The 15,095-nt window shown below is 40.3% G+C and overlaps 1 protein-coding gene across 1 annotated transcript in view; it reads right to left on the reverse strand.

The window, feature by feature from the left end:
- gucy1a2 (guanylate cyclase 1, soluble, alpha 2) overlaps positions 1 to 13,857 on the reverse strand; it is a gene marked incomplete at both ends in the record, with an annotated part of 37,480 nt that extends 23,623 nt beyond the window's left edge. Inside the window, 3 exons of the mRNA XM_079245882.1 lie at positions 4,360 to 4,484; positions 5,337 to 5,398; positions 13,537 to 13,857. Of these exons, the coding sequence (XP_079102008.1) occupies positions 4,360 to 4,484; positions 5,337 to 5,398; positions 13,537 to 13,857 (508 nt within the window). The remainder of the gene's footprint in view (positions 1 to 4,359; positions 4,485 to 5,336; positions 5,399 to 13,536) is intronic.
- Positions 13,858 to 15,095: the final 1,238 nt, after the last annotated feature.

A 15,095-nucleotide genomic window follows, 5' to 3' on the forward strand; every position in this document is an offset into this window, starting at 1 on the left:
CATGCTGGTTCTGGTCAGGACTCAGGCTGCAGAATTCTGGATCAGCTGAAGGCTTTTCAGGGCATATTTAGGACAGCCCAGTAATAGAGAGTTACAGTAATCTAGTCTCGAAGTAACAAAAGCGTGAATCAGTTTTTCTGCATCACTCCGAGACAGAATGTCCCTAATTTTGGCTATATTACGTAAATGAAAGAAGGCTGTTTTAGTAACCTGCTTAATATGTGGGCCAAAGGACAGGTCAGGGTCAAATATTACTCCAAGGTTTCTCACTGTAGCACTGGAAGCTAAAGTAATGCCATCCAGGTTCATTACAAAACCGGAAAATTTAGCTCTGAGTTTTTCAGATCCAACGAGAATTACTTCAGTCTTATCTGAGTTTAAGAGGAGAAAATTTCTAGACATCCAAGTCTTTATGTCTATGAGACAATTTTGTAGCCTATTGGGCTGATTTGTTTCATCTGGTTTAAAGGATAAGTATAGTTGAGTATCATCTGCATAACAATGAAAGTTTATTCCATGCTGTCTAATAATTTTGCCTAAAGGGAGCATATATAGCGTGAAGAGTATTGGTCCAAGTACAGAACCTTGAGGAACTCCATGACTTACTGTAGTTTGGGAGGAGGACTTGTCATTTACATGAACAAACTGAAGTCTATCAGATAAATATGATTTAAACCAGCTTAATGCTGTACCTGTAATTCCAATCACCTGTTCTAGTCTTTGTAACAGAATGTTATGATCGACTGTATCAAATGCAGCACTAAGATCAAGCAAGATAAGTACGGACACAAGTCCTTTGTCTGAGGCCATAAGAAGGTCATTAGTAACTTTCACCAATGCTGTCTCAGTACTATGATGAGCTCTAAATCCTGACTGAAACTCCTCGCATAAATTATTTCTGCTCAGGTGGGCATGTAGCTGAGCTGAAACTATTTTCTCCAGAATTTTGGACATAAACGGGAGGTTAGATATAGGTCTATAATTTGCTATCACCTCTGGATCCAGAGATTGCTTTTTAAGTAAAGGCTTGATTACAACAGTTTTAAATGATTGTGGTACATATCCTGTCACTAAAGACATATTGATAAGATTTAGTAGTGATGTATTAATTAAAGGGAAAATGTCCTTAAAGAGGCTCGTTGGGAGAGGGTCTAAGATACAGGTGGATGGTTTAGATGAAGCTATTATTTTAGTTAATTCAGAGGGTTGGACAGGACAGAAACTATTTAGACACAAGTCAGATCCTGGTTCTAAGGATGCTTCGGAGACCACAACAGGCTCAACATTATAGGTAGAAGGAAGAGTATTGTGAATTTGATCTCTAATAGTGTCAATTTTATTCCTGAAAAAATACATGAAATCATCACAGCTAAGTGAGAAAGGAATACATGGCTCCACAGCGCTCCGGCTCCTAGTAAGCCTAGCTACAGTGCTGAAAAGAAACCGAGGGTTGTTTTTGTTTTCCTCTATCAATGATGAATAATAAGCTGTTCTTGCCATACGTAAGGCTTTTTTGTATATGATTAAACTTTCTTTCCAGGTTAAGTGAGACTCCTCTAGTCCTGATGAACGCCATCTGTTTTCCAAACGCCTTGATGCCTGTTTTAGAGCTCGAAGCTGGGAATTAAACCAGGGAGCCTTCATAATCTTACCTAATTTCTTCTTCTTTAGGGGAGCAACATTATCCAAGGTTGTATGCATTGAAGCTGTTATAGTATCAGCATGTTGATCAATCTGAGCAGGAGTAAGGCTTAAAGGGGGACTCTCAGTCATGCTAACACATGGTAGATGTGAAAAAATTGATTCAATTGATTGTTTAAATTTTGTAATATTATTGTCTGATAAACATCTACTATAGTAGAATTTATTTTTGGTCAGTGAGTAATCAAATAAAGTGAATTCAAAGGTTAACAAGAAGTGATCGGACAAGACAGGGTTTTGAGGAAATACTTTGAGCTTATCAGTCTCAATACCATATGTTAGAACAAGATCAAGAGTGTGACCATGAGAGTGAGTGGCTCCATTGACATTTTGTGAAAACCCAATTGAGTTTAGAATAGAGCTAAAGGAAATGTTTAAACTATCATTTTCAACGTCAACATGAATATTAAAATCACCTAGTACAATGACCTTATCAATAGTCAGCACTAACTCAGACAAGAGATCAGAGAATTCGGTCAGAAACTCGGAGTAAGGTCCAGGTGGGCGATACACTAATGCTAAAAGGAGCGGTTTCTCTGAATTCCATTTTGGATGAGATAAATTTAATGTCAGGAATTCAAAGGATTTATAGTTAGTTTTGTGCTTAGGATTAATTAAAAATTCTGACTTAAAAATAGCTGCAACACCTCCTCCTCTGCCTGTAGTTCTAGGAATGTGAAAGTTTAAATAGTTAGCTGGCGTAGCTTCATTAATACTAACATAATCCTCTTGCTGTAACCAGGTTTCCGTAAAACAGAATAAATCAATGTGGTGATCACCTATCAAGTCATTGACTAATAAAGACTTATTTGGGAGGGATCTAATATTCAGTAGGCCACACTTTATTGTCTTATTTTCAGATTTTATTAGATCCATTGTTTTTATTTTTATGAGGTTTTCACGATTAACCCCAGAAGTGTTTTTGTGTTGTTTAATTCTTACTGCTGGGAAGTTGTATAAGGTCGGAGTGGGGTTTTGGGTGGGCGCCGGCAGGTGGGAAGCTGCAGAAAAGTGTGTAGGACTACAATTCTGCCTCCTGGTCCCAACCCTGAGTTGTCAATTTAGCTGACTAATAAAAGAGTCCATATTGCTAGATAAGAGAGCGGCTCCATCCAACGTGGGATGGATGCCATCTCTCCTAATAAGACCAGGCTTTCCCCAAAAAGCGCTCCAATTATCTATAAAACCCACGTTGTTATCGGGACACCACCTAGACAACCAGCGGTTGAAGGATGACATGCGGCTAAACATGTCATCGCTGATTAAATTTGGCAAGGGACCAGAGAAAACTACGGAGTCCGACATGCTCTTGGCAAAGTTACACACCGAAGCAACATTAATTTTAGTGACCTCCGATTGGCGTAACCGGGTGTCGTTACCGCCGACGTGAATTACAATCTTACGGTATTTACGTTTAGCCTTAGCCAGCAGTTTCAAATACGATTCGACGTCGCCCGCTCTGGCCCCAGGAATGCATTTGACTATGGTCCCCGGTGTCTCTAGAGCCACGTTTCTGACTATGGAACTACCTATAATCAGGGTTTCTGCCTCAGCGGGTGTGTCACCGAGCGGGGAAAATCTGTTAGAAACGTGAACAGGTCGGTGGTGGCCAGTGGGTTATGGTTTGGGGCTACGCTTCCGCCTGACCGTCGTCCAGCCCGCCTCGGCTCCCGGCTGCGCGGGAACTGCTGAGGGACGGCTCGGGATGGCTGCCCTGGCTGGTAGCTCCGCACTGGCTAATGGGGGCTTGCTGACTAACTGCTTCCCTAACTGAGTGCGGAGCTGGGCTTCTAACTCACAGAGCCTCGCCTCCAAGGCTGCCAAGCTGCTACACTTAATACACCTACCGTTATCACTAAAGGAGGCGGAGGAGTAGCTAAACATCAGACACACCGAGCAAGAAAAGGCAGGGGACCGGGGTGTGGCAAGAGAGCTAGCAGCCATGCTAAAACCGAGTGCTTGAGCTGTTTAAGTCAGTAAACAGAAAGCCAAAGATCCCAAAAATAAATGCAATATATAGAACAGTGGTTTGGGAAGATATTGTGCGCTAAAGTGAGTGGTTGGTTAACAATAGATAGAAGTTAGAAAGAAGTTAAAGGAGCCAACGGCTCGTAGCAATCCGCAGTGACACACGCTAGGGAAACAGGAAATGATACAATACGTTACCGCAACGTCAGCGCCAATATGTATGCCAACGTTATGACAATATGTATGCATTTGCAGACAGTAGAAACCACCATGGTGAGTCATACAGTGCGTGTGTGTTTTTGCATGGGTAAAATAGTTGTATAGTTTTGCACTACTTGGATCAACACATTGTGTCTCTTTTTCATTAAAAAAAAGTCATAAAAGTCAAGAAGTCTTAAAAATCTGATCTCTGAGGAAACTTTCTGACTGTGTTTAAAGACACACACAAACAATTCTGACAAAAAAACACAAAGATATACATTTATATGAATATATTTTCACCCAATTAACCTTGGGCAGAAATATCAAAGGTAGTTAAATAGAAGCAAATGGGTAGAAGCCACATATATAACTACTTTTAGATAAAACACATAAAAGATCACATATTAAGCCTCTTCCTTCGTGCTTTTCCTATCTCCATGGCTCGCACAAAGCACAACATTCAGGTTTTCCTTCTCCTCACATACTTACCTAATATTGTGGCCATGTACTGAAGGATTTGTAGGACATCTTCCTCTGACCCAGAATTTTCTAGAAATGGGCACTTCTCCTCTTTCCTCTCTTTTTGTCTCTCCCCACTTCCAACTTCCTGGCACCTGCCAAATAACATACACTCATGATCAACTGTGATATCAATAATAAGAAGACCTAATAAGTTGCTCAATGTCCCATGAAATTGATTGGAGTAGAATATGAGTATAGCACACAGGAAGAAAAACATCTGCTGTGAGGATGACTGTTTTAGTCAGAGATATCTGGATTGGCAGACAAAGCTCCTTGATGACATGCTCCAGTGTGTTTCTTAGCAGGTATTCTAGAGTACTATCGTAACATGGTAACATAGCAGGTAATATCTGCAGAAAGTCTGGAAGAGATTTGTGACTTCACACGCAGTCATTTGTGAACATTTCTTGAAAATAATAAAAACCTCTCAAAAGCAGGATCATGAACTTTTTGTTATCTAAATTGTTTCAATATATTCCTTTTCTAGAACAGATCGGGGAGTGAAGTGCGAAGCAGAGCGAGCCCGAGTTTTTTGTCAACGTCTGTATGCAGTATGCACTTTGTGAGCAAGTGTTTTGCCTGGCTGAACACACTCTACTGAGTTCTACTGTTTTGACAGGGTGTAGACGAAAGGTGAAGGAGTGTGTCTGTATGTGCATGTTTGTCTATTTATTCATGTGTCTGTGTGACCAAAACAAGGAGGGAGAAGACAGGGTGGCAGGAAGAGGGAGCAGTGGGAGAGACAGTAAAAAAAAAAAAAAAAAAAACAGCACAGACTGAGGACAGGTGTATGACGTGTTGCAGACAAGTGAGAAAAATAAAGGAAAACCAGAGGGAAATGAATGACAGGGCTCCCCAGACATGACGGCAGGTATGCAGACAAGGAAGAAGATGAGAGTAGGAGAAAGAACCAGCAAGAGCTACCAACATTAAGGCGACCATACCTGATCTCTTGTTGTCTGTAGAAGTGAAGAGTTCGTTGCAGAGCTTCCTGAACAGTCTGTGTCTGCAAAGAGAAGTGGAAACGTAAGGGAAAGTTTAAATGGATGATTAACCGAAGTACTGAGATTTGCTCCATTTTTAATCTACCAGCTGCAAAATAATTCTTTTTTATTCACAAGTGATGGGCTCTGTCAGCATTTCATTTGCCTTGTCATACAAATATGGAATTCCTTTAAAAAGTACAAATACCGTTTAGCACGTTTCTTTTCTTTTTTTTTCTTTTTTTTTTCATTATGCTGGAATTAAAATAGATTTTTTATTCTTTTGAGAGGTTTGGGGGTGTTTTTAATTTGATCAACACCTATTTAAAGGTGCAAAACAATAAGGCAAAAAGTGTATATTTGAGTGTAAGTATAGATTTTCAAAGTCAAGACTCTTGCCAGCTGTCCGTACAAGCTTAGCACATATATCTTCTGCAATTCCGCTTGACAAATCTAGATCCTCAGCTTGAATGTGATATCAACTGTAACAAGACCGTTCCAGGACATTTAAATTTCCAGTAAAAACCAGTCGGGTGTTGGGTTAGCAATATGGGAAGAATTACTTCAACCTCCGGTCTCTGCTTTCTAGAAGGCAGAAACTGGATTGTTAGAAAATTTTACTTGAATTTAAAGTTATCATCAGTCATCCAATTCTGACCCATTTCACAGATCCTGCTCATGAAAACATCCTACCACCACCACTGATGTGCTTCTACTGTGTTTTGGTGACCTCTAAACATGCTACGTTTTTGCCTTTCCATCAGGAAGCAAAGTTATTCTTCCATAAAGACCATCTTTGTGAAGCATAAACCTTCATCTAGTTCTCTCTTGGGAGACAAAAAACATGTTCCTTGCATTTTGTATTTAAAGTCAATAGGCATGACAGTTTTTACACATCTATGCAGAACAAGAAAAAGAACATATGACCCAAATAGTTCATATGCAATGGGCGCAGGGGAAACACCCATTACGAATGACTATCACAGTTATCTGGGAGTATTAAACAATGGCTGAATCACTTTCACTTTACCTGAAGTCAAAATAGTTTATGTAAAACATTGTATAGCAAAAATAAAACACACCCATTTATACATAAGCAAATCAAGACAATGAAAAAATGTATAAGTATTCATCAAAAGAAATCAGGTTTTATATAGTATTTAGCATTTACTCTTTTTAAAGGTTTGTAACAAATAAACAAATAAAATTAAATAACAACACAAAAATTTCCACATGACTACAATATACACACAGCTTGATTGTCCGTCCATGCAGCTGGCGTGTTTTGCGTTACTGTCAGCCTAAGCTTAAGAGGGTGGGTCCAATGTGATTATCTGCTATAGGGCTGAAACGCACAGCTCTTGTGACAATACTGGAACACAGTGTGCCATCTGGAGAGGTCATTCTGAGGCCTTCAACCACTCCGGACAGACACACAAGCGATACTGTTTGTTTTTGTGTGCCTTTGTGTGTGTGCAGCTGATAGAGGTGGAAATTACAAAGACAGAGACTAATGAATTGTGGGGTTATTAGGCAAAAACATGAGACAGTAAATGATGAAAGTCAGTGTGTGTGAGCAGAGAGCAGGTGTGTATGTGTTTCAGCAAGAGGTTTACAAGGTATATGCTGTTCTTTCAGTGTTTTGTTAAACAAAAGTTGTGCAACATTTTGTATCTTCCTAACTGGACAAAGTATTACTTGTATTTACAGCTTCTCCTATCTGTGACAAACCTGTTTTTTAATGCTTCATTTTGTCCACGGCCACTTGAAACAACACTTGATTAGAAAAAATTTGACATTTCGCACCGACTAGCCACACATCAGCTTAGCAACATGCAACCAAGTAGGCCTGATAGCCCTTATTCATAGATTATTTGTCAGGAGAAACCTCTACTCCCTACTTATGCATGTGTACAACATACCTGTGTGTGCAATTGTGTGACAGAATTTGTGTGTTTCTTAATGCAGCTATTCATTTTCTACAGTACATGCACATTTTCAAGTGTGCACACAAGGCTACACAGCATAGCCTAATACATTGGAAGAAAACTGTTATCAGCCACTAGCACACACGTGCAAACATACTGTACACATTTATCATCATTAGTCTGCGTTGTCACATCTCCGGCATGTTTACTGCACGCACAACTCGATATCCCCTCACACAGTAGCCTTACTGAGTCACACACAGAAATGTTTAGATGGCAGGATTTGGTGAGTAGCTCCTTGAAAGAAACAACATGATAGAGGCAAAAAAAAAAAAGTCAGTGTTGAACTAAATCAAGATTTGAAGAATATTATGTGATCATAGAAATGATAATGAAGAATGATGAAATTTAGTAGAGTCAGAAAAATGTGAGCTTAATCAGGAAAAGGGGGAGTATGAACTCTTTTCTCCCATTTTGCCATTCTTTATCTCTCCAGCTTTCATCTGCTTTATTGGAATCTCTTCTCTCTCCTGTTTGTTCTGTGTCTTTACCTTGGGAGGGAACAGAAGAATATTTCCTCCTTGTCTGTTGCTCTGCATTACTTTCATCCCTTGTGGGATTCAGTCATGCTCTCCTCCACTGTATGAGAAACTGTCTGTCATACCTGTCTGAGTGAATTCTGTTAATGTAAATGCATGAGCACACAACACAGTGAACCTGCTCTTTCTTCCTTTTTCTGCAGAATCCTCTTTAAAATGTCCCGTAACATGAACTGGTGCGGTCTTTGGTTCTTTGGTTGCCAAGCAGTGACTGCTGGTACTTCAGCACAGCTGGAAAACTGACAGTGCCTCTAAAGAAAACAGAAACTCATTTAACATGGGACAAAACTAAATATATCCCAGTTAAAAAAAAACAAAAAAACAATAGGTGCTGAGAAACAAAGCAGGTAAAATTAGCTTTATGTTGGCTGTAAACACACTTTAACTATTAATATGACCATGCAGCACATCAGCATTACTACATAAACGTGATTTAAAGCAAAGGAACATGTAGGCTAAATAAGCAGATAATTCATGATATTTTGTTTGTAACATACTTTGCATTATGTGCTATGTATTTCTATTATTATTTCACCAGAATCATTAACTAAACATCTATTTTTTCCCACAATTAACATCACCCATTGCTTAATGCCAGCCATGTGGCTAATTTACCATAACCTTAAAGGGAAACTTCAGTGAGACAACATCGAAACAAAAAACTATAAGGTTTTCGCCTCATTTCCACCTGTGACTCCTTTCTTGTTTACCAAGTTCCTTTTTGTGCAAATGCATTTGCTGATTTGGAATAACAACATGGTGCTGCATTGGTTAGAAATTTCAACCTGACAGTAAGGGGATTCCAGAGAAGAAAAGAATGGATGGATGGATGGATGGATGGATGGATGGATGGATGGATGGATGGATGGATGGATGGATGGATGGATGGATGGATATGACCAAAATCTAATATCACAATATCGCTCATATCTCCATAACGATATACACAATAAAGAATTGTTTTAGTAATTTTGTGTCAGTCATCAGTTATGTGTCAGATGTGCTTGGCAACGGCAGCAGTGATGTCCTTCCATCTGCAGGAACTGTGGCTGTATGATGTTTCACAGGTAAATGCTTGTTGCAGTGTTTGCATCTGGAGTTTATTACGAGCGCTTTCGGCACCACTTGAATCTGTTTTTGCGGCTTTTGCTTGTTGACTCTATTCTTTATTCTGTATTCTTTATCCTAATTCTTGCACAGGTGATAAACTGAGTTACTGGTAGTTGCGTCGGAGTCCGTTGTTGGGACTGTGTGCTAGTCTGTTGTCAGTTCCACAATGGTCTATTGATATTCAAAAAAGATATAAAAAGACCATTTCTGTCGATGCTACAGAAATTTCCACTCTTTTATGAACAAGCTAATCAGTTTTGGTAGGCAAGTCATCTTTTAGTGAATTATCCTACTCTGAAACGGGTCTTCTTCCGTCTACGGAGTACATGCCGTAAAGCATCTTGACGTAAAATACTGCATGAAGTACCTTATCATGGCATAAACAGTAGAGCCTCATATGCGACGATAGACATTTTCTATCGTCCAAACGATATATATCGTCATATCGCCCAGCCCTAGATGGATAGATGGATGGATGGATGGACGGACGGACGGACGGATGGATGGATAGATGTTTTTGCCCTTGTTATTCTGCCTGTCTGTTTGGACTAACTTAGATTCAGTTCAATTCTGGGAGTGATCTGGAAGGAATGATGGACAGTTTTTTAAAGGATTTTTCACACTGTGAGTAAAAAATAAGCAGCTTGACGGAGGTCTGCGCATTCTGAGTGCTTTTCTAGTTTTGTATATGAAATCTCTGTGATCCAAAACTGATGCAGCTTTGCTGTTTTAACACATTTTTGTTAATGGAAAATGGTCAGTGTAGTTATGAATTTGTATTTCTCTCAAGCAGAACTAAATCATCTGATGTTTTCATAAATCAGTGCATTTCCTTCATGACCCAGCTGGAGGATAGAGAATGAATGTGATTAGACCACCCTCATTAACCAAAATTTCATGTTCATTTATATGCCTGGTACAACTAATGATATATTTATCATTTGACACGAGCAGTCAAGTGTTTCCATCCTAGCCACAAGATCAAGCTAAATATGAACAAGTCTCTTGGAGCAAAAATGGTATAATTTAAAATGAAGAGCAAACCGCTGAAATATCAGAAAAAAAAATTAATAAAGTTGCACATAATCCAGGTTTACCATAGCACAGTTAAAGCTGAAAGACGCAGATCAAACGTGTCACTATGAAAGTTGATGGGTCATAGTATCACTATCTCATCATCAGGGCATGAGCAGATCTGATGTTCTTTATTTTATTAAACTGGTGTCTTGTTGACATCTATTGTCATGGCAGTTAATATACTGTAATTCAATTTCTTCCAGCTGCCACCCCAGATTGAAAGCAATTAAAAACAAAACAGAAACCATAACTCAAACCTGTAAATAGCTTAGGAGGTCAACAACTACACAGTATTTGAGCTTTACTTAGTCTATGTTTCAGCCAAACTGTTCACTCTGCTCAGTATATATACAGTGCGAATCTGTTACAAGCTGCTTCCACAAGTGAAAAGCTGAGAGAGTCCAGAGCATCGGGTGCAGTGTTTGTCTTCAGCTGCATCTTCTGACGTGAACTAAGCATCAGGAGCTGCATCCTCACAATGGAAAACACAGATGAGGTGCCAAAGTAAACTGCATGAAATACATTTTGTTTAGCTTAGAGCACAGTAAGGATGTGACTTTACAACCTATTTATAAAGGCAACTTTATACCTTTTTCAAGCATATGTATCTGTAACATAGATAAAGGAGTGGAAAGCCACATACATCAACTGTTATCAGCAAACGCACACATTTGCTATAAATTTTGTAGAGGATTACCTGCTACATATTCACACGTAGGCTCTGAGAATTTTCTTGAACTAAACTCAGTAAACTCTGATGCATTTTGTGCGGGGGTTTGTGTTTTTACATGCAGCCACTTTGGAAACATGTCTAGAAAACTCTGTTGCCTTGCCCTTGAATTTGTTCTCTATTTACTTTGTGCACTTAAAGCCACAAAGAGTTATCCATAAATGCTAATGCTAATTTGGAGAACAATGCAACAGCCAAAGCCTTAATAAATGATCCGTGATCTCATGTATGATCCGTGCCAGTGCGAGTCTAGTGTGCAGCATAAGCTACCATGGCAACAAATACTGATATGGAGTAAAACATCATCAAAATCCTGAGAAGTAAACCTCACGTTTTGTTGTTAACTTTAAACCTTACTTCATAGCAGGGGTAAAGGGCAAAGGCATATAAGTAAAGCAAAGAGGTGTGAAAAAAAAAGACTATATGTGTTCCTAAAAAGCACCAAAACCAAAAGAACGTAAAGAAAAGTTACGCAATTATAATCCTTTATTGCATTCCTTCATAACAATGTGACATTAAGTCGTGGCTGTAAATGAACCACAAATCAAACATTTGCATTTTCATTTTAGTGGCCAAAAGTTACCCCGTGTCATGAATGACCATCTTCCAAGGCGAGAGAGAGACAGACAGACAATAGTAGTTGGTGTGCTTTACACGTGTGTATGTGTGTGCATGTTAGTGTGCTGTTGCTTCTGGGTCAGTGTGGTCAGGGTAAAGACAGCTCAGAGGGCTCAGCCCGTTCTGTCAGTCATTGCAGTGAGCAACGCTTGTGCAGGGAATGGCTATATGTCTGCAAGTAGCTGCTGAGAGAGAGCAAGAAAAGCTAAACAGCGTGTTGTTCAGCAGGAAAGCGAGTATATTTATTCACCAGCAGGCTAATTTGAATCTGTGTTGTAATATTTGCAATGTCAATTGCAATTTAATCAATCTATACATCTTGTGTAATAAAATGAACCAAGTGAAGCATGCAGGAAAAAAAACAGCATATGGAAGATAGTTTAAAGTACTCCTCCAAGCACAAACATCCACCAAACTGTTGCCTTCAACCGTTCTTTACAGTTAATGCATACCTGCATTAAAACTGCGCACTCACGTGCACACAGAAACACATTGTTGCACAATGCCAACCACGAGTATATTGTAATTATCATCATCACAAAGTGTGATACAAATCTGTCTTTAAGTTTCTGTTTTTTTATGCATCTGTCAAAAATGAGAGCCAGTAGGAGCTGCAGCTTGTAGCAGAAGTTCTCTCAGTGCTCCTCTCCAGCACATATTTTCAGTTTTGTACCTGCAATACTGATTTTTTTTTTTTTTTTTATCAAATTGGAAAGTGCAGCTTAAATATCCAAAGAACATACTACCGAAGGGCACAACTCTCATGAAGCAAGAAATGGTACATATATCAATCCTATCAACTGATATCTACCAATCTATTAAGTTCTCGCAAAGTCAATAATATCAGATACTCTCTTAACCTCTGAATTATCTTTGATCTCTCAACATGAGCTAAAGGATATATGTGGTAAAAAATAAATAAATAAATAAAAAGATATATGAATATGTTATTGTTTTAATCAATATGCTGCAGGGTCATGATTATCACATTAAATATGCACTGTATTTCATATCAATATTAAGAAATCAATGTAAATGATTTTTTTAGTGCCGTTAGCGCTACGGAGAATCCGAACCATACTTTCCAGCTTAATCCTGTCAGCCTGGGTTTCAATCCAGAGTGGTAAATTAAACAGTGTTTGCTCATATTAAATCATCTCCAACCTCTCATGGTACGTCTATGTTACTTATCAAGCAATGCAAACTGACTGGTGGAGAGCAGCTACATATTTAGATTAGCAATGCACTCAGAGGTATGCAATTCAGCAACCAACCCCAATCTGATACAACTAGATATTTTTCTACAACAGTTGGGACTCACGGCAAGATCTAATTAGTTTTTCCTCCAATAATAGCCCAATTTTAAACCCATTAATCAAAATCAGAACCAGATATTTATCATATTATGCTCACAGATGGCCAAAAAGAGGATTACACTGTAATGTTCATGTTGCAACAGTTGCTCAAAAAGTCGTGTTTCATGGAGGCTGGTGCAAAACCAGCTTACAGCAGTATGTTTTCTGTGTACATAACTGAAATGATAAATTAACATATTCTTATGAAGATGAAGTCCTTTTTTTTTTTTTTTTGCTTGTCTGTTTGATCTACATATTCGACAAGATCCAATCAAATCCTAATGTGATTTCCCATCATATAGGCCATGGTAATAGCAAACTAATTATTCTAACGACTCACATGCTATCACACACAATTGCACCCAGTTGTAATAGCTGCTTTATTGCATTACAACCTGTAATACAACTGCAAAGCAGGCACAGGCTCATCCCTCACACTTTTCACATTGCTCTATGTAAGCAGACAGGGCATGAGCAACTCTGTTATCTCTTACAGCAACATACCTAGTATAATCTACAGGGAATGAAGGCTTTCAAAGATGGAGGAAGAATACTTTTTTTTTCTTTTTTTTTTTTTTGGATTGCACATCTGAGCTCAAAGACACTATCAGGAATTTTAGAGAAATAGTCTGAGTTGGTTTGTATTTTAAACTTTGAAGACTTTACTGTACAACAAAGGTGTTGGTAATTATATTCTAACTGAAAGTAGATCAATAGAATTTTATTCGATTTTTTTAAGCTTACCGTGGGTGATGTCAGTCGCTTGAGGCTTTCTCCCAGTGAATCGAGGTTCACCCGTCTCCTCCTGGTAACCCTCTTGAGGGGTACACAGGGTCCTTGCTGCTCCTCGCCCGCCGGGCACGCCGACCTCTCGGCGGGGCTGCGGCCGTTCCACAGAGCTGCTTTGTGGGACCACGGGAACGAGGAAAAGGGACAACCTCGGCTTTCGTCCCCCGGCTCCAAGCCGCCATCCCCTCCGTCTCCCCCGGGGCTTTCGAGCCCACAATCCGAACCCACCGAGCTGCTGAATGACTCGGAGGAGATCTTGCGCGACGACGAGGACATAACGTTGTTGAGTAAGAGGAGGAGGATGGTGGGGATGGTGATGATGATGATGATGATGATGATAACAGTGGATGTGTTGAAGACGAAGATGATGATGCTACAGTAGGCTCCGTACCACGTCCACCTGTGCGCCGGGGAGTCATCAGACAGTGGGGTGGGGAATGAGAGGGTTGGGTTAGATAGGTGAGAGGGACGAAGTCAGTCAGTGTAAATTAGGGATGCTTATGAAATATGTGGTGGCGTGCGTGCGTGCGTGCCTGCGTGCGAGATAATGTCCAGGTTTATCCGTGTCCGTATGCATATGAGAGGCTAAACAACCTATTCCGATGGAGAGGGTCGAGCAAGACCGAGAAGCACTAACGGCACGCAAACATTTATGTAAGGGGGAGGAAGAGGTGGGGTATCTCTTAAAAACAGTCCTCCTTCACCCCCTTATCCACCTTGCTCCCTGGTGAAGCCACTCTCACCTATGATGTCTACAACAATTACAGATGCAAAACACAGAACTCTTGGCCTTTTAACTCCCCTTTTTTCCTCCCCCCCCCCAAGAAGCTTATTAAGCGGTGATTCGATGAAACGTGGGCACGCGACGCGACTGGGCTACTTCAAAGCTTAACTGGCAAAACTACCAAACAGTGGTCGCAAAAAACTGGTCCAACATGGTAGTCCCAATGCGCCTTTTTATTTCTCTCTTCCTCGATAAATGTTGGGTCTCGGAAGAATGTAGCTTCTCCTGCTTTTCGTCGGAGCGAAGCCCCCCCAAAGTCACCGCATATAGCAGCTTTCCATCTGTCCTCTCTTCTTCCTCCTGCTCTGCGACAGCGCTTTTCCTCTGGATGAATTAACGGTCCTGTCAGCGTTGCTCCATCCTGCGCTGACGGTCCTCCGCCGGTGCTCGGTGGCTTTTGTCTTCTTGTCTTTTGAAAGGTCGTGGTGTGGATCAGACTCGATTAAAGAAAAAAAGTGATTAGAAAGGAGCTGCGCAAGATATGGAACAGCGAGAGAGCGCGCGCACAGCGTGTACCTCTATGTGATGCGCTGTACAGAGGTTCACAGGGCTCGCGCTCTGAAGCGTCGACGCGGGTGTGCGTGGAGTTGGGCAATACAACAAAACCAATGTGAGGAAGGATGGCTACTTGCGACGGTCGTGGTGGGGTGTGTGTGTGTGTGTGTGTGTGGGGGGGGGGGGGGGGGGGGGGGGGGGGGGGGATTGTTTTTTAGATATATTAATATGGCTA

This window comes from Telmatherina bonti (genome assembly GCF_933228915.1).
Source record: "Telmatherina bonti genome assembly, chromosome: 9".
Lineage (NCBI taxonomy): Eukaryota > Metazoa > Chordata > Actinopteri > Atheriniformes > Telmatherinidae > Telmatherina > Telmatherina bonti.